This window comes from Lolium rigidum, chromosome 1 (genome assembly GCF_022539505.1).
Source record: "Lolium rigidum isolate FL_2022 chromosome 1, APGP_CSIRO_Lrig_0.1, whole genome shotgun sequence".
NCBI lineage: Eukaryota > Viridiplantae > Streptophyta > Magnoliopsida > Poales > Poaceae > Lolium > Lolium rigidum.
In genome coordinates, this window is record NC_061508.1 from 194,561,238 (window position 1) to 194,578,227 (window position 16,990).

The following is a 16,990-nucleotide window of genomic DNA, read 5'->3' on the forward strand; positions in this document are numbered from 1 at the left end:
ATGAATAACGTGGGGCTTGTGCTGCCTAGATCGCAAGATGCGATCTAGGCAGCATGTCGCTTACCTGATAGAAACCCTCGGGACGAAGGAGTTGGCGATGCGCCGAGATTGGTTTGTTTGGGGTTGAACGTGAGTTGTTGTTTATTCCATAAACCCTAGGTACATATTTATAGTCCAGCGGACTTTCTAATGTGGGCGTGCACTAAACCGTGCACGAGATAAGACTCTAACTTTTAATCTAGAATACAATCTACCACAATTAAAGATACACGGGCAACTTAGCCCAAATTCTCCGTGCAAGGCCGCTTCAGAGTTCTTCCCCGTGTAACCTTCCAAGCCCGGCCCTCCTCTGGATTTGTCCAAAATCTGGTGATAACAACACCTAAACCACCTCCTCGACAATGCCCTCGGGGCACTTCTTAAAGTTATGTTGAATCCAGGAATATGGAGCACCAGAATACATCTTCTCCGTCGTTGGCACGTTTTCGATGAGACCCTCCCGCCCCAGCCACGGCATGCCATCCATCAGAACATGTGCTCCGACACATATGATGCCCTCTGATAGGAAGTGCTAGGATGATGGAAACATCCAACAGAGTCACGTTCATCGCTTCACAAGGAAAGTGAAAACTATGTGTCTCCGGTCTCCATCGATCAACAAGTGTTGTGATCGGGCAGGGGTTCATATGTGGTGTTGACTGGGACACAAGGTGGACGAATGGGATAAGTCCGGTCTTCCCGATGTTCTGTGTATATCGCTTTTCGTATGTCATCTTCTTGCCATGAACCTCATGGCACCTCAAGTGCAACCATTTGAAAACCTTCCCTTGCTCCGCCATAAGCCTTCCATGGTGCTATTTATCATAATGTTCATCTAGGATAGATCCGGGTTCCATCCCGCATATGTGAACAAATACAAACCAAGTTACTACTTTTACAATTCACAAGCACAAAGTTTGGTATAACCACATATTCTAAGGAATAAAAAATTATTTATAACAATTCGTATGATAGGGGCATACCAATTAATATGCTATGGCATAATAATTTTTTATATAAAAATTCACATCTAATAAGCATATGGGAAAAAACCATGGTAGCCAACATTTGTAATCCAATATGACAAAACTAACTCACAAATCTACTATCCCTAACTACAAGACTAACTAACTGATACTCATAGATGTATTACCATGCAAAATTGGGGCAAGTAAGAATTTTTGGGATGAACTAGGGTTATCCAAACCCGGCCAAAACGACGATTATAACCAAGCGGGGAATCGAAGGAGAATACCTCAAGGGAGGGGAAGAAAATCCTCCAAAGAAACCTTTCGATTGATGACTTTATAGTAGAGAGTTGAGGGGGGGGGGGGTTGGAGAGGGCGCCGGTGCCCCATTATTTTCTCAATAGCTCGTGCTCTCTATGCGCGAAAGGGTAAGTGCAAGCAGAAAGGCCGAGTCTGTTTCTATTTCCGTCGAAGGGGCACAACGCTATCAGAGGTGGAGCCAAGGTACGCAGCTCAGTGCTGCAACAAATGGCACCAAGCTAACTAGTCACGGCCCCACCATCGACGTTGACCGTCACGTCTGCATCCACTTGGCGCCATGCCTCTGTGACGATGTTATACTGTAGAGCTTAGCTCCATCGAGTGCGGAGCCAAACAAAAACGCTAGTTTGTGAACTTTTTCAGGAAACAGGTTATTTTCTGCGTTTTTTTTTATATATTTAGGTCAATTTTATCAAAATCGAAGGCATGGTGTAGCATGGTCTATATCAACTAGATTTAGATGTGCACCTTGGCGCACGACCCCGTGGAGCTCGCACCAATCTACGGGTATTTTTATTGAATTTGAAAAGCAAAAGCAATAGGTCTAAGGTATAACCGAACACATCTAATCATAACGGAGAAAATATGATTATATACAATCGAATATGATACAATAACTAATACGCAATCCGCTCCATAGTAAGTATTCGGGATTTAGTGCACAAAGCACTAATAATAAGAGTGGAGAAAACGGTAGTGAAATAGGAATAAACACATGTCGTTTTTCCCGAGAAAGCACGCCACGAGGACAAAATAAACTACATAACTACGCAATTGATAGCAGCATGAAGCAAAAGCACTCACATATACAACCATTGCATCGTACACTTGATTTATATGTACAATACCACAACAAAAGTGAGGAACACAATCCTCAGATATGTAGATAATATGAAGCAAACAAATATCAATGGTTTGTGGCACCTGGAAGCAACATTCATGAAAACTAAATCACACAACAATCAACGCCAAATCACAACTTGGAACAATCAGATGATAGACAATACAGACTCAGCGACAATTTATCATAGACTCAAATTCAGCATGTATACCTAATGTGAAGCTGAAATTTGTACAGTGTAAGGGTTGTTTTTCTTGTCAGCTGCACCTGCCAGGCTGCCACATCTTTGACAGATTGTGACACACATCTGCAATAAATATATTTTGTCAAGACATGTCGAACAGATGCAAAATATCTAACCACCGGGATAACTTGTACAATGGCGTGTGATTGCTGAAGAACTACTTGCTTTTTATCATCCGGCTAGGTTTGATAGTTGATTCTATGTCAACAATTGTATCCTTGCAAAGAATGTTATTTATCAGCTCGGTTACCTGTCCTTTATCTTGACTGTTATAAATCAAAGGTACCATAGTCTGCAAAACATGATCTATAGAGAAAGAAAGATAAATATAATATAAAGAACACATCTCATGAGAAATGAAAAACAACGTGCAGTAGATCTTCTCTATATTAAACTTTGAACAGCTAGCCCCTATTTGTTCATACCAATAAAGAACAATATAGTGAGCAATTTATAAAACTTACCACATAAGATCCTAGGTATAAGGCACACCATCTAGGAGCGCATCAGCATGTTCAGCCACATCAAGAAGATGCCACTTGCATCTATCATCTAGACATAGTTGAGTTGTGTGAAATTTTATTGCTATTCCTCCCTCCATTTAAAAATATAAATCCTGTAAATTTGGCAATATTTTAGATTATATGAAACTTGCATGTAGAACTAATGGTCCTTCTCTCTTTTTTACTCATTTATTTATCTCTATCATTTATGGCTAAACATACATACTAACTGTTCTCTCATATTCTCAAAAAAATAATACCATCGGCTATCGTGGTCATTTCCCTGTAATATTAATTAGTGGCATCCTTATTTCCTGAAATAGAATAAAACATGCACTACAAAATGGAACAGATGGACCATCAGGATTGGCAATCCTTAATTCATATTCTCATTAATAGCTAATTAATAACTTTGATCCGTTCTTAAAATAAAATAAAACGAGACAATGCATTTTCCAAAGGATGAAGGAAACAAAAGCACTTGGACTTCCACCCAAAAACTTGAACATCCCAATATTTTTATATCAAGCTAACAATGTTATACACTACTTGATGCATCATAAATTAGTGTAACTTTCTAATCCCATATAAATATGAGTTATCAATAACGGTCCAATTATTGTATTGTCTTTGTTATGTAGCATGCAACAAGACATTTATATTACAAATTCAGTAGAAGTCGGGTTAGTAAGGATTTATTCATCAAACAATATAGGAATGTATGATTGTCCCCCCCAAAAAAGGTGAAAGTGTGAAGTTGAATGTTCTATAAATCTATCCAAGACAGCAAAAATGACATCCTTCCCGGGATGGCAATGACATCTCATCGCTTTATTATAATTAGAAATTCCAAGGCTGGTTTCAAAAATCTGATAATAACACCTAAATTATCGCCACGATGTTTTTAAGACAAACTCCGTGAATGGGCACTTCCACAACCTGATAATTTGCATGCACTACCAAAAAAAACTTTGCACTCTCTCTCCGCTGTGCCTACGCTGTGCAACATTAATTCCGCCTTCATACATTAGGCTCTAGCTGCCTACCTAGACAAAAGATCAAGGCCAGCCCGCTCCTTTCCTCCTTTCTTTAGCAGCTTCTCGCTACAAATTATTTTGGCAAATAGTACTTGTCTAGAGTCGACATAGCAAGGGGATCAGATCGGAAGGCTACCTTTGCGGGACAGCTCGATGCGGACGAAATGAAGGTGTGGAGTAAATCCTCCATCTCCCACGCTCGCTTCCATCCTCGGCCGCCGCCCTTCCATCGCCCGCAGCCTTCTTGTGGGCCCACTCAAACGCTCGCCCATGGCCTCCCCTCCATCACCGTGTGGGTCCATCATGGCCTCTGGCCGGCCAGAAATGATTCTACAAATAAAAGACACTGCCTCAGAAACTATCTCTGTAAATTAAATATATTAACTCAGTTCAGTGATTTGTAGTACTGCTAAATTATGCATGGTTCAGTCGGATAGTACAAGACACAGCCACTCCTACATAGAAAAAAAAGTGGTACAAATGGACGGCTGCTTATGCTCATACAAATATACCAAGCAGAGAATGTATGCGTCGTGTAAATTAACCCGCAGGTTTAATATGCAAAACTTTACGTTTGCATTCCTGTGTTTTATGCTAATTAAACTACCTAAACAGAAATCCTCCCAGAGGAGGTATGGAGCAGGAATATGTGAAGAGGATGAGTAACTGTCTAAACAGAAATCCTCCAACACGAAATATATTATATTTAAAACTTGTCATTTACGGACACATCGATGCAAGCATATTAGAATGCCCCGGCACAATGAATCTCAAAATGACAATGCCTAGAATAGAATGATTACTAAATCACAATCTATGCAACATGAACATAGCCAGTTCTAATGTGATCCAACAATCGTCAGATAACAAAAAGTATCGGCTTACAAAACCCCGTAACGTATGTATGGTCGAGGTAGTAATTTCCTTCTCTGAGATTTTAAAACTCGAGCAGCTAATAGAACCATACCAAAAAGAATAGAGCTCCCCACTTCATTAGCATCATCCTCGCCACGTCAAAAAAAAATCGGCAGTGCATAAGTTCTAATACAGTTGGAACAAAAAAAACATAGGAAAAATGCCAGAAAGTGTTACAAGTAGATATAAGAATGGCAGAATAAAAGCATTATAAAAGGTAGAGCTATAAACATGAGGAATGAAGACCAACAATAACAGCAATGTAATCTAATTTTGTAGTTCAGGATCTAGACCTTTACGTTTCAAACAATTAAGTTCATCTTTCATGTAGGCACTGATAGGAGAAGGGAGAATCAGCAGCGAGCTCGCACCGAGCTTGACGTATACAATAAATTGGGTCTTCTATTTGATTTCCACATGCAGTGCGCTCGGGATGGTAGTGCCACATGATCCGTCTCGGGCGGCATGGGCTCCAGCTGCGACCAGGATGACGGCAGCACTCCATTGACACATTCCTTGACCTATACAATGAATTGTTCTTAAACAACTTCTAGTGTAATAGTATAAATATTCATGTGGAAATCAAACATTCACATCTTACTATTTCAGTATCTACCTTTATACTATGGAAATCCATATTTTCGTGAGGACAATCATGCTATAATTATATAAAACTGTTCCACTCCGGGGAGAATTAATTTTGCATCTCCAGCAGGCTCTTTCTTTGTTCGATTGAACCTCCTGTAGTAGAAATCCCTTCGATATCCAGGAAGTTTGAGCTACCTCAAATCATTGCAATAATCCAATTAACAACCTATGGAGTTTTATAGTCACTATATGTAATATAATTTGAATGTGCTCGAATGTTTGAAATTCGAGAATACAAATATTGTGTTTCAGCATATTAATAATGTAGGTGCCGGATCTTGCAAATAATAAATAAATGCAGATACCTTTAGTGCACAATATAATTTGTTAGATCAAAGTTACTGAGCATACATGATACATGCATCTTGAAAAGAACATTGTTCCCTGTGTCAATGGAGGAAGGAAAAGTAAGGTAGAAATGATTACTACTGCATTTTCTCTAGCTCTTGTCTTGAGATTACATTTACTCCTAAAACTGCGACCATCAATGCGTACGCTTTGTCTGCACCTGATCAAACCCATTCTTCGAACAAATAGCTGCTGAAGATAGTGATGATTCTGATTGTGAGGTATTTAGGGTGAAGAGAAGCTCCGGCATAACTCCGAGAGAAAGTGTACATAAGATGCGAACTGAAATAGCCATGCCATGCTTATGACAAACCGTACATCGTAGATCTAAGGGATGAACAGTGTATAAGAATCGTGGAACCCAAATGACATGAATTTTTTTTCATACCGCATATAAGCCATTAACCAGCTAGAGATATTAAAGAAAATTCCTATAACTATATTTTTCAAGCGCACAACCTCACCAAACTAATTCAAATATATTAGACAGTCAAAGGTAAATCATAAGAATACATGGAGGGAATAATGTAAAATCCCTCTCGGTAACATCAAATGCAAAAGAGGCAGCCTACTAAATCCTAACATGCAGTCATAGTTAAAAGAGCAAATGCATATTCCGGTGATAGAGTAAGATAAGTTAAAAGAGGACAGTCATAGTTACTACTCACAAATGACAACAGCTGGAATTGGCACTTAGGAGAGAGTGGTGTATGAGCTCAAAATATATCACCATGAAAACCTTAATTTAGTAAGCCGTTAGCCTTCAACCTCGGAGAGATAAAATAGTTATCATCGGTAAATATATTTTATTTTCTTACTTAGTCGGTTCAAATTTTCAGACCGAGATGTGCCGGGTCCGGCTTCCAAGTTTTCCCGTTGTTTAATTTCTCTACCTAACAAACTGAAAAGAGATAAGAAGATATTTGCAAGAACATGTGAAACTATGAAGAGGTAGCTAGTTCCGAGGCGATTACTTATGCAAAACACTCACCTGCTCGCTCGAAGAGTTTGTGTGATGCTTACAAACCGGCATCTTCGATCAAGTAAAAATTCATTATCGTACCATCTAAATCATCACGGATTACTCGGAGTTTTGGTGCAAATTCAGAATACTAAGAATATCATCATAGATTGACCGTTCTCAAGTATTCTCGGATAAGGAAATACTCAAGCTGACATCTAGGTAACAATGTTTCATTTTCATTTACCGGCGAACAAAATAAAATGGTGCTTCAACTCTCGTAAACAAGTATCTAAAATCCCAATCTCTAGCAGCAAGATGCATCCGGCATAACACCTCGTAAGGATGCAGATTAAAGTAGTTAAGATGTACGTCCATGTTCTTTGGCTCTTGACTGCTACAATAATATACACAAATATTCAGTTATGTACACGAGATAGAAAGGAAGAACGAAATGGATTAGTGGCAGGTTACTTAAGAATACTGGATACATCTCCTCTCTTCCGTATTAGTTATTTATGCATCATATCGGATAGGATAGGATGATTATCCGAAACAAGCAAATACAGGAAACGCAATATCGCACATACCTGCAGCTTGCACCTCACGAGCGTCGCCCACCTCCTTCCTCGGCTCGACGAAGGCCCAACTTGGGTAGTAAGTGTCGGTGAACGGCTTGGCTCACAACACTCATCGGATTCAGCGACCACCGCACGCGGATCCGGCGATTCCTCGCTAATTCGGACAAAAAGAAGGTGTGGAGCCGAGAGGATGGTCGGCGGCAGCGGTGCTCGCCGGGCGGATGCATTGGCGGCGGCGATTGCCGGACGGATGCGGCCGACGGCGCTCGGGAGGCAACCCGTCGCTGGCTCTCCGGGACGTTCGGCGTCGAGCCGCCGCTGGGAATCCAGAAGGCGGAGAAAGAAAGGGAAGGACATGGAGTGCAGGTCGAGAGGGGCATGAGAAAGGGAGGGAAAGGGAGCCGGCGTTGCCACGAAGGGAGAGGGAACCGGAGAAGATAGGCGCGCTAGGGTTTTCACCCGTGGGGGCGCTTGCGAATCGGGGCAAGGATACCCGCGCGCCGCCCTTGCTCGCGTCGGTGGCCACTGCTGGAGGTCGGCCGCGCCGCCCGTCGCCCACGCCGGTGGTTCCGGAGAGGTGGAAACGAGGAGAGAGAGGCCCGGCGAGCGGTGGAGGGGATCCTCGCCGGCCGCCGCCAAGCACAACGGAGAGGAGGCGAATGGGCACGGGGGTCGACGGCGGCGCAGCTAAAAGGGCCTCTCCCAGTGCGAGCTCCTCCGTGGGCGACGTGGGGATTGGTGGGAGCTAGAGGAGGAGAGGCGGCGCGAGGAGGAGACGAATGGGAAGAGGAGCTGGGCGACGTGGGGATTGGTGGAGCGCTAGCGAGACGCCGGCCGAGCGGGCTTTTACGACCCATGGATAAAATGCGGGTTCGTGCGAGGGCCTCAGCGCCCTGGACGGAACGACGGCCGAGATCGCGCCACGTCAGCTCGATCGGACGGCCGAAAATCCAAAGCGCTGTGAGAGCTCCATGGGGGTGCAGCAATCATACCGTGGGATTATATTATCAGAAACAGGCCCAGCCGTCCGCTCACTTGGCGAAACGTCCTTCACCGTTAGATGTAGGTCACCCGAACCACCAGCTACCTTATAAAAGCTCTCCTCTCCCCCTTACCCTCACTTTCCCTTCGCCGCCGCCTCCCTACATTAGAGCGAGACAGAGAGAGGGAGAGGAAACGCGCGCGGCGAGAGAACCCCGGGAGAGGGCGGCGAGATGGTGCAGCGGCTGACCTACCGGAAGCGGCACAGCTACGCTACCAAGTCCAACCAGACCCGGGTCGTCAAGACCCCAGGTGAGTGCTCCTGCTGTTGCTAGTTCATGTGGTTAAATCTTGCAATTTGTCGATGTTTCTCATGCCTGTGAACCGAGTTAGATAGAAAGATGGATTAACCTGAAATTTACATCTGCTTATACCGCACTCATGGCAGCTTAATCTCGACTAAAAGATTCTGGGTCTTCTTCCGGGATCTTAACTTACAATTTTCCTTCGTTCGTGTTATTGCTTCTTAGGTGGGAAGCTTGTGTACCAGTACACAAAGAAGCGGGCGAGTGGGCCGAAATGCCCGGTCACCGGGAAGAAGATCCAAGGAGTATGTGTTCACTTAAATTTTCGCATGTTTATTTATTAGTTTGTTGTGATCTGTATTGGACATTACGATCGGATGCTTCCTACATTTCTGCCGAACGGCCGCTGATAGAAATATGTAGAATTATACTCCAGGCAAAAATAACTACGTTTGAAGTCCCCGTCCTATCTATTTCGGCATTATTTTCCCGCAGAATTTTATTTTTCATGTCATATGAAGTCAGGATTACATTTGTCGGTGGTTCCAATGCAATTCTTGCTGAATTGTGCTTTGCATTACCTTTCTTATGCTTAACTGATTGTCCATACTGGCTGTTGAATTTACTACGAATAGATTTACTTTTTTTAGCCTGTTCTGTTCGTAGTACTTTCTAAGTTTTGTATGTCCCAGTGAGCTGCATACTGTGTCACCTGTGGTCTGTGGACTGTCATTTACCGGTTATTAAGCCTAGTTTTTCCCTCACCGTGATGTTTGATTGGTTTTCTATTTGTTCTTGCACATACTTTAGTTTTCTTTGTGTTCTCTTGTCTGGTCATGAATTTAGATCCATCTAGGCTGTTGATCTTAGTTCTGTCTTTGTGGAAATTGTATTTGTGCTTAGTTAGTAAGATTTACATATTTGCATTTCAAAGCTTTCACATATATTTATTGCAGTTCCAAGTATAATATTATTGCTGGTTACATTTGAAGCTGTATTTGATATGTTATTACCATATTTCATTGGCTTAGTTTTGATGCACATGCCTATCTGCTTGTTTGCTCTTTTGTTTGCTTTGCTTTTGACAGCAAAGGTGCAATATACATATGATGTGCCCTTGCATAGTTCAAACGATCAGCTTGTTGAATTGCCAGGATTTTATTTGAAACTCTTCTGTTCCTAACTGACAATCTTTTGCCATCTTTGTGGTATGTCTTGAAAAATTCGAGTAATTTGCTAATATGCTGACGGAAGTTGACATTTACCTTGACATTTGCTTGGAATTACAATGACTGCTTTTTAGAGTAAGACTGCAATATTCTGTAACTCACATGCTGCTGAGTGCTTCCAATTTGCAGAGATAATCAGTTTTTGTTGTTTAGCTGAGTGCTTAGTTGTCCACCAACCATTGTATGTCTTGTGTTTCCAATTTGCAGAGATAATCAGTTTTTGTTGTTTACCTGTGTTTGAGCCCATAACCTATACGATGCTGCTTAACATTGACGGCACAAGTGAGCATCTTGTGAAATGCTGCTGGACGACTACTTAATTTGTTGTCTAACCTTAGTATACACAGTTGGTAGATCTTGCCAGTTAGCAAGTCCCCACTGAATTGTAAATTTATGCTTTTTTTTTCCGTTGGTGCATTGAGCCTCCTTGAACATTTTGATATTTTTTGCTTTCTCATGGAAGTTCTTTTGGTAAATTGCAGATTCCACACCTGAGACCTACTGAGTACAAGAGGTCCAGATTGTCAAGGAACCGGAGGACTGTGAACCGTCCTTATGGTGGTGTTCTGTCTGGTCCTGCAGTCAGGGAGAGGTAACCGTCTTTCATAACACAATAGCGTGCTTCTTCGTCAGTCTTCTGGGTACCTAATCTGTTACTTTGCTCTTTGCAGAATCATCCGTGCGTTTTTGGTCGAGGAGCAGAAGATTGTGAAGAAGGTGCTGAAGATCCAGAAGACCAAGGAAAAGACCACCAAGAGCTAAGCAGTTGTGTGAGAATAGGCATCGCCGTGATGTTTTGAGTTTCTTCGAATTTGTTTTAAGCAATCAAGGGAATTTTCTCTTCGGATATGGGGAATCCTGGCTCTAGTGTTTTCCTGCTAGTATGTGAGATTGATGTGGTTCTCAGGATTTTGGGCGCTAGTTCTCTATGAATGCTTGACCTTTTGATGACTCACATTTGGTCTCGTGCTGTTTTGCTTGGGTGCACAATAGCGTTTTTCTAGCATCTTACCTTGGCTAAGCCTGAATTTCGCGGCAGATTTGTCCATCGTGTGAACACAGTTAACACAAAATCCTGTGCAAGAACTAATTGTTGCCCCGAGGAGTCTACATTAACAAAATGAACAATGGAGATTGACACCTATTTTGCGGGTGCTGTGACAGGACTTAGAACGTGTATGTAATCGTACTTTTGTTTTTCAAATATAATGATGTAAGAATCTTGTGTGGCTGTCTATGTAATCCATGGTAATTGCTCTTTGAGAGACTTAACCCAACACCTTATGGCACGAGCTGATGACAACCATGCACCACCTATGTGTGCGTTCCCAAGGGCACCCCTCTTTCAAGAGGATGCGTGGTATGTCAATCCCTGGTAATGTTCTTCGTTTTGCATTGAAGTGAAATAGTTTATGTGATGGATGTGCCAGCATCAAATATTTTGAGCCTAAATACACAATGATTTGTAAAGAAACAAGAAAATGTTATCTATATGTAGTTCAATGGAACACTTTGGTTTCAAATGTTCACAACTATGCTACGTGTCTCCATCGGACAAAATCATAGTTGCATCTGTATTATATTATATTTGGATCCGCCTTTATTAATTCTTGTTGGATAAACAAATATGAGTACATTTGTGAAGAATAAGCCCCTTGTGGTGTCCATAAGATGCTCAGAGATCAATCTTGATAAAGTTTTTCAAGGTAATCTGGTTATTCGATTGCACTTTCACATGCGTTATGTAGGGCTTCCTTTGACAGTGTATAGCTTTCATTCTGTTGATGTGCAACCGCTCATTGACAAAATAACCAGCAAGTTACCAGTTGGGCAAGGCACATATGTTACGATGGCGGGGCGTAACACACTTGTTAAGGTGGTCATCACTTCTGAAGCGATTCACCGAATCACTCTGCTTGTGCTATCCCGTGGTTCAATGGGCTATATGAAAAAACTGCAACGTGTTTTTATTTGGGGAGGGTTGGATAAGATTTCTCGTGAAAAATGTAAGGTCATCAGGTGGAACTTTGTCTGTCGACCAATCAACAAGGGGGGCCACAGCATTTTCGGACTTAGATAAATTTGCGAAAGCTATTCACCTTTGGTAACCTTGGTTGCAAACTTGCAATGGAAGGACCACACAAGTCTGGGTGGGGCTGGGTCATCCATGGGATGAGGAAGAAATGGACCTCTTCTACGTGCTTATCTCAATTATTAATGGGGATGGTCTTACCGCTATCTCCAAGCACACTCCGTGGCAGCAATGGTGCAAGCCAAGGGATATTGCGCCAAACATGTTCAAGGCTTAAAGATTAAAATAAATTCATGGTTAAAAAGGGGCTTATGCATGATTTTTTTGGATCAGAAAGAAAGTGCCCCACCTGTGATCGAGGTGCATTTCACCAATGAATTTTTGGAGCTATGGGTCTTGTTGTAGGAGGTGTGCAACTAAATATGAGGATGTTTCAGATGGCATCATTTCGAACCTATCGCCGTCGGGAACTTAGACTAAATCTTTGGCATACCTTGCCCAATTTGAAGGAACAATTAACTCTGTAATGAAGCCGACTGTTTGGAGCAATTGCCAAGAGCAACAAATGATCCAAAAACATAGACTACATAGAGAAAAGAAGGAAACGACTATGTTTGAGCAGCAAGGTGTGAGAAATTGATCGCCTAGTCATGAATATGGGCTTTCTAGATGTGATTAGAGCGCTGATTCTTCCAAAGGAACAAGTCATCGGCACATCTTCCCCCAGTAACGGTTCAGCGGTGGTACGCATGATCCGCGCTGCTGTCCTCTTCCCTAGTGATCCGGCAGGAGGGATTGGCGATGTGGGGGCTGCTGATCTTGCTTTGTTTTTGGTGGTGGTCCTCGGGTTTCTCGCATGCGAGGATGAAGATCTTCCGGAGGTCAGTTTGCTTTGATCTGGCTGTAGAGATGAGTTATGGAAAGCTCCGCTAGCGAATGGAACAGTGCATCTTTTGCCTGGACTTTGCTGGATCGGGTGGTATTCGATCGCGCGCACCCACGTTTTTATTCCGATCGTTTGGTTCCGGAGGGAGCGGCGCGAAGCTCTATTCTGTGTTGACATCAGGTGACTTTTTGGTCCTTGGTGAAGTCAGAAGAAGGAATATCTTGAAGGCCGGATTGGTGGACTGGCTAAAGGAGGTTTGAGTCTCCGTGGTGCTGAGGGATCTGCTTGGTGTTCCGGTCTCCGCAATAGTGGTATGCATGTGGGGGCGGCAACACATGAAAAGTTAAGAGTCTTACCTCTTAGGGTGAGAACCCAAGGTCTGGTCTTAACTGGTTGTGCCTGGCAATGATCTCGTTGGAGGCATTGTTTTGAGAGTGGGGACTATGTTCAGGGCGAAAACCTAAGACCTTTGGTCAGGCGACGACGCTGGTTCACTATTCCCTTCTTGGAGGCGTCGCTTTTGGAGAGTCTGTACTTCAGGTGTTGTCACGGTGGTGCTTGTTTTGCTGTTGCTAGATCTAGAAGGCTGTAGCGGGACTTTTATTTCTTAGTTTTCTTTACTCATTTTTGGCTGTGTGCATCCGTACTGCCACTAGGGTGGAGCGTTGTTGGGTGTAATTGGTATCTTTTGAAAATTCATCAGCACACCTAATAAAACTACTGTACTTTCATTTCCTCAGCCTCATTCCTGAAAACCTTGGCGTTTCATTCTTCCAAATGTTCCCTAGACTCCTAGAGCACAAGATATAACCATAAATTTGACATTGCACAATCAGAATCACTCAGTTAGTCACGAAGGGAGTAGCAGGAACTGACGTAGTTGTGAAGAGAGGGGAGCTGATGTTGTGAAAGACAAGAGTTTATGTTTATGAGGTGACCGACCTGCCAACAGCATGTGACACTGACGAATCTGGACGTCGTCTTCGTGCTCCCGTTTTCGTCCATATGGACAGAGGAGGACATTCTCTAGCTAGCTCGACAGATGGTACTCTTGGCCTTCAACAACCTGCGAGTACATTTCCCGCTTTATCACTGTCGTGCTATACATATACATTGAACCTGGACGTATAATTTTTCCACTTGGGGATCAGGTTAAATTCCCGAAGGAACATACAGAAAGTTACCTCAGATTCGCTTCAGCCTTGACAAACTCTCCTGTATTTTAAATTTCTCGGATGACAGACACGTATGCAGTATGCTATATTCCATTCGGCTCCCCTCCTCAATTCGGCCGCAATCACGGCCAGGTGCATCCAGCAAGTCTCCTAGCTCTGCACTAGATAGAGAGGATCGCAAGGCAATAGTACGAGGATGAACACACATAAACATTGAACAAAGCAGTCGTAGCGGACGCAGCTTATAAATATGGGAGCTAGCCACAATCTCTGCATTCACCAGCTAATGCGAAGTAGTTCAGCCTTCAGTGTCCCTCGGATGCACAGTCGGTTGTCTCCTGGGGTTCCCTCCAAACACTTCAGCAGCTCGGGACCTCATCTTTCGCATGAGCAATGCGAAGACGTCTGCCATGGCCTAGCTCGTGAAGTGTTTGGGGGAACTCTAATTGGCACCCGGCATTTTATCCAACAGAAAATAAGGTTGGACCCTCGGAGCTCTTCCCAGGTAGCCTTCAGAATCTGTGTCGCGTTTGTTGCTACGGTGAATTGTGATAATTCAGTTTGTTTAACCTGCTTTTGTCTATTTGTTCTAACATCAGTGCTGTTTTCTGCGTTAAATTGTGCTAGAACAGGTACTCCGTACCATAGTTTAGCAGCGACAAGCTGAACGTCAGAAGGTCAAGGTTTTCAAGAAAATGTTCTCTCCGTTACATAATTCTAGTCGGGGTGTTCCATAATTTTTGTCGTGGTGTCAGTTCAAATTTGAATTAAAACCACTCGAAAGTTTATGGATCCGAATGAGTAATATTTAAAGCAAGTGCATCCACTAGCACTTGATGATACACCAGCCGAAGCAACACCTAAAACCTGCTACTGTAGCGAATCCGAAAAAAACTCTCCTTTGCTCAGCCGGTCGACAAACAACTGGTGTTTTAAGTACATCTAAGCAGTAACCCCGCAAAGGGAAAGTCAAACCGTAAACATGATCAGTGTAGATTCGGGTACAACCTGCAACACTAACAGTTTGCGTCCAAGCAAGCGATTTTGCCCAACTCATCACTGCAAGAACGGCCTCTCGACGTCAGATTCAGTCTCGTCAGACGGCGTTGCGAGCTCGGCGGACATCTTGTCCTCCCTGTTCTTCGCCCATAGCACCACATAGAGGCCGGCAAACATCAGAACAATCCCCACTAGGCTGAAATGAAAAATCAATATGATCATGTCAGATATCAATTCACCAGTTAAAGTTTCATGTTCCTTTTTTCAAAATTTTAGAACTTGCACTGAAAATTTTGTTTTTGCTATACAGATGTGCATGGCACGTAAAGTCCTACCATCCAGTGCCGATCCATTGCCTGAAGAGGATGAAAGAAATGAACGCCGAGAACACGGTCTGGAACGGGCTGAACATCGACACCAGGACAGGGCCCTTGCGACCGATGCTTGACACCTGGAACGTCGTGCACAGGCCGATCACACCGCCTCCCTGCAGCATCATTGGCAGCCAGCAGATTCAGTTTCCGGAGCAATGCAGGTCATATACAGAATCATGAGTGAGATGCACCGTACATACCACAAGCACGATTTCACCGACGATTCTCGGGACGTTCTCCGCCGTGCCTGAGCTGAGCTTTCCCTCCATGATGACCTGGATCATAGCGCTGAAGATTGACCCCATCATGGCGGTGATCACGCAGATCGACAGCGGCGCGGGGAACCTCTTCAAGGTTGCAGCCTGCATTCTCACATCAGGTTCAGGTGATGCCAATTTGCCTTAGCAATAAAGTTACTGAACTATGGCTAGTGTCTATCAGTGTGCCAGGAGTTTGTACCTGCAGGACAGTGTTGCAAGCGAAGACCGTGACTCCAGACAGCAGGTATAGGCAGCCTAGGATCCACTCTCTGTCGATTTTGATGTTGGAGAGCGCTTCGTCGTCCCCGGGAACAGACTTGGGCGCTGTTACGGGATCGGGACTCTTTAGGAAGCTCACGCACATTGCTCCACTGAGGCACACCAACGTGCCCAAGATCTTTGCTCTGGTGTACCTGCACTTCCACTCAAATCTCTCGAACCTGCATAGGAGCAGTAGTAGTAATTTAGTTCAGCTGCTTGCTCAGGCTGAGACTCTGAATGCTAACAACGTGGCTTTCTGTCTTCACTTAAGATTTGGTTTCTTACCTCAGGCTGGCGGCGATGACAAAGATGAAGCCAGGACCGAGATTGGGCATGGCAGAGGCTATCGCCGGTGAGGTCCGTTCGACACCGAGCATCATGAATACTTGGTATATTGATACCCTAAACAATATCAAGAAACAATGTTCTGTTGAATGTTGATTGCTCTGTAGCATTTCATATTTGAATCTTTACCATGTACTCTTAACTAGAACCATGAATTTCCAGTAGTGACTAGGACAAATATCTATCACGGACAAATTAAATCCATTCACTGACCTTTGGAGCAATTTAGGCAGAGGAACTGATTTTCTAAAACATGCTAGTACATGAATTTGCAAATAACTTTTCCGGACGCCAATAAACACGTTCCTATGGTTTTTAGAATAATTTGAAACCAAGCTCTTGGTAATAAATCTAATAAACAAATTATTATATCAGCAACTGAATCTGGAAACATCATCGGCTTACGAAGTTGAACTGCAAACTGAAACAAGTTGTAGACGAAAGGTATATATGGATTGGATATTTGTTTCTCACCCTCCAAGGGAGATTAAGACGAGCTGGATAACCAGCACGGGGCTCCAGCGCTTGGGCCATTTCTTCCTCTCGATGGCCACGGCGAAGGGGAGGACGACGACGGAGGAGGCCGCGCAGGCTACAACGATGATGAAGAGCGAGGGGACGCCGGCGGCGAGCAGCCGGTTGAGGAACATCATGTACAGGCCGAAGATGCACTGCACCGCGAACAGCCCGCAGATGGTCAGCACATCGCCCAACGACACGCCGCTAAGCATCATCAT

At 43.6% G+C, this 16,990-nt stretch overlaps 2 protein-coding genes and 1 long non-coding RNA gene across 4 annotated transcripts; 1 reads left to right on the top strand and 2 right to left on the bottom strand.

Annotated features, from left to right (window-relative positions):
- Window positions 1–2,173: 2,173 nt before the first annotated feature.
- On the bottom strand, window positions 2,174–4,141 carry LOC124682919. Of its 2 annotated transcripts, none has more exons than XR_006996497.1 (2): window positions 4,090–4,141; window positions 2,174–2,476 (listed from the first exon to the last, which is right to left on the bottom strand). It is a non-coding gene; the product is annotated as an uncharacterized LOC124682919 (long non-coding RNA). The 2 variants fall into 2 exon arrangements; XR_006996496.1 differs by lacking the exon at window positions 4,090–4,141 and adding an exon at window positions 2,878–3,003.
- Window positions 4,142–8,544: 4,403 nt separating this feature from the next.
- Window positions 8,545–10,876, top strand: LOC124687251 (60S ribosomal protein L34-like). Its single transcript, XM_047221054.1, has 4 exons — window positions 8,545–8,699; window positions 8,918–8,997; window positions 10,404–10,513; window positions 10,593–10,876. Exons 1-4 carry the CDS (start codon window positions 8,621–8,623, stop codon window positions 10,681–10,683), a joined length of 360 nt encoding a protein of 119 aa, XP_047077010.1. The 5' UTR covers window positions 8,545–8,620; the 3' UTR covers window positions 10,684–10,876.
- A 4,003-nt stretch (window positions 10,877–14,879) lies between these two features.
- LOC124654102 (WAT1-related protein At5g47470-like) lies at window positions 14,880–16,990 on the bottom strand. The gene is made up of 6 exons (XM_047193133.1): window positions 16,728–16,990; window positions 16,194–16,310; window positions 15,847–16,087; window positions 15,588–15,749; window positions 15,349–15,500; window positions 14,880–15,209 (listed from the first exon to the last, which is right to left on the bottom strand). Exons 1-6 carry the CDS (start codon window positions 16,988–16,990, stop codon window positions 15,071–15,073), a joined length of 1,074 nt encoding a protein of 357 aa, XP_047049089.1. The 3' UTR covers window positions 14,880–15,070.

Coding starts and splice junctions, on each gene's coding strand:
- LOC124687251 (XM_047221054.1), top strand. CDS start 8,621: ATGGTGCAGCGGCTGACCTACCGGAAGCGGCACAGCTACGCTACCAAG. Junction 8,700..8,917: donor CCGGGTCGTCAAGACCCCAG/GTGAGTGCTCCT, acceptor ATTGCTTCTTAG/GTGGGAAGCTTGTGTACCAG. Junction 10,514..10,592: donor GGTCCTGCAGTCAGGGAGAG/GTAACCGTCTTT, acceptor TGCTCTTTGCAG/AATCATCCGTGCGTTTTTGG.
- LOC124654102 (XM_047193133.1), bottom strand. CDS start 16,990: ATGATGATGCTTAGCGGCGTGTCGTTGGGCGATGTGCTGACCATCTGC. Junction 16,088..16,193: donor GTCATCGCCGCCAGCCTGAG/GTAAGAAACCAA, acceptor GCTCCTATGCAG/GTTCGAGAGATTTGAGTGGA. Junction 15,750..15,846: donor CTTGCAACACTGTCCTGCAG/GTACAAACTCCT, acceptor GTGAGAATGCAG/GCTGCAACCTTGAAGAGGTT.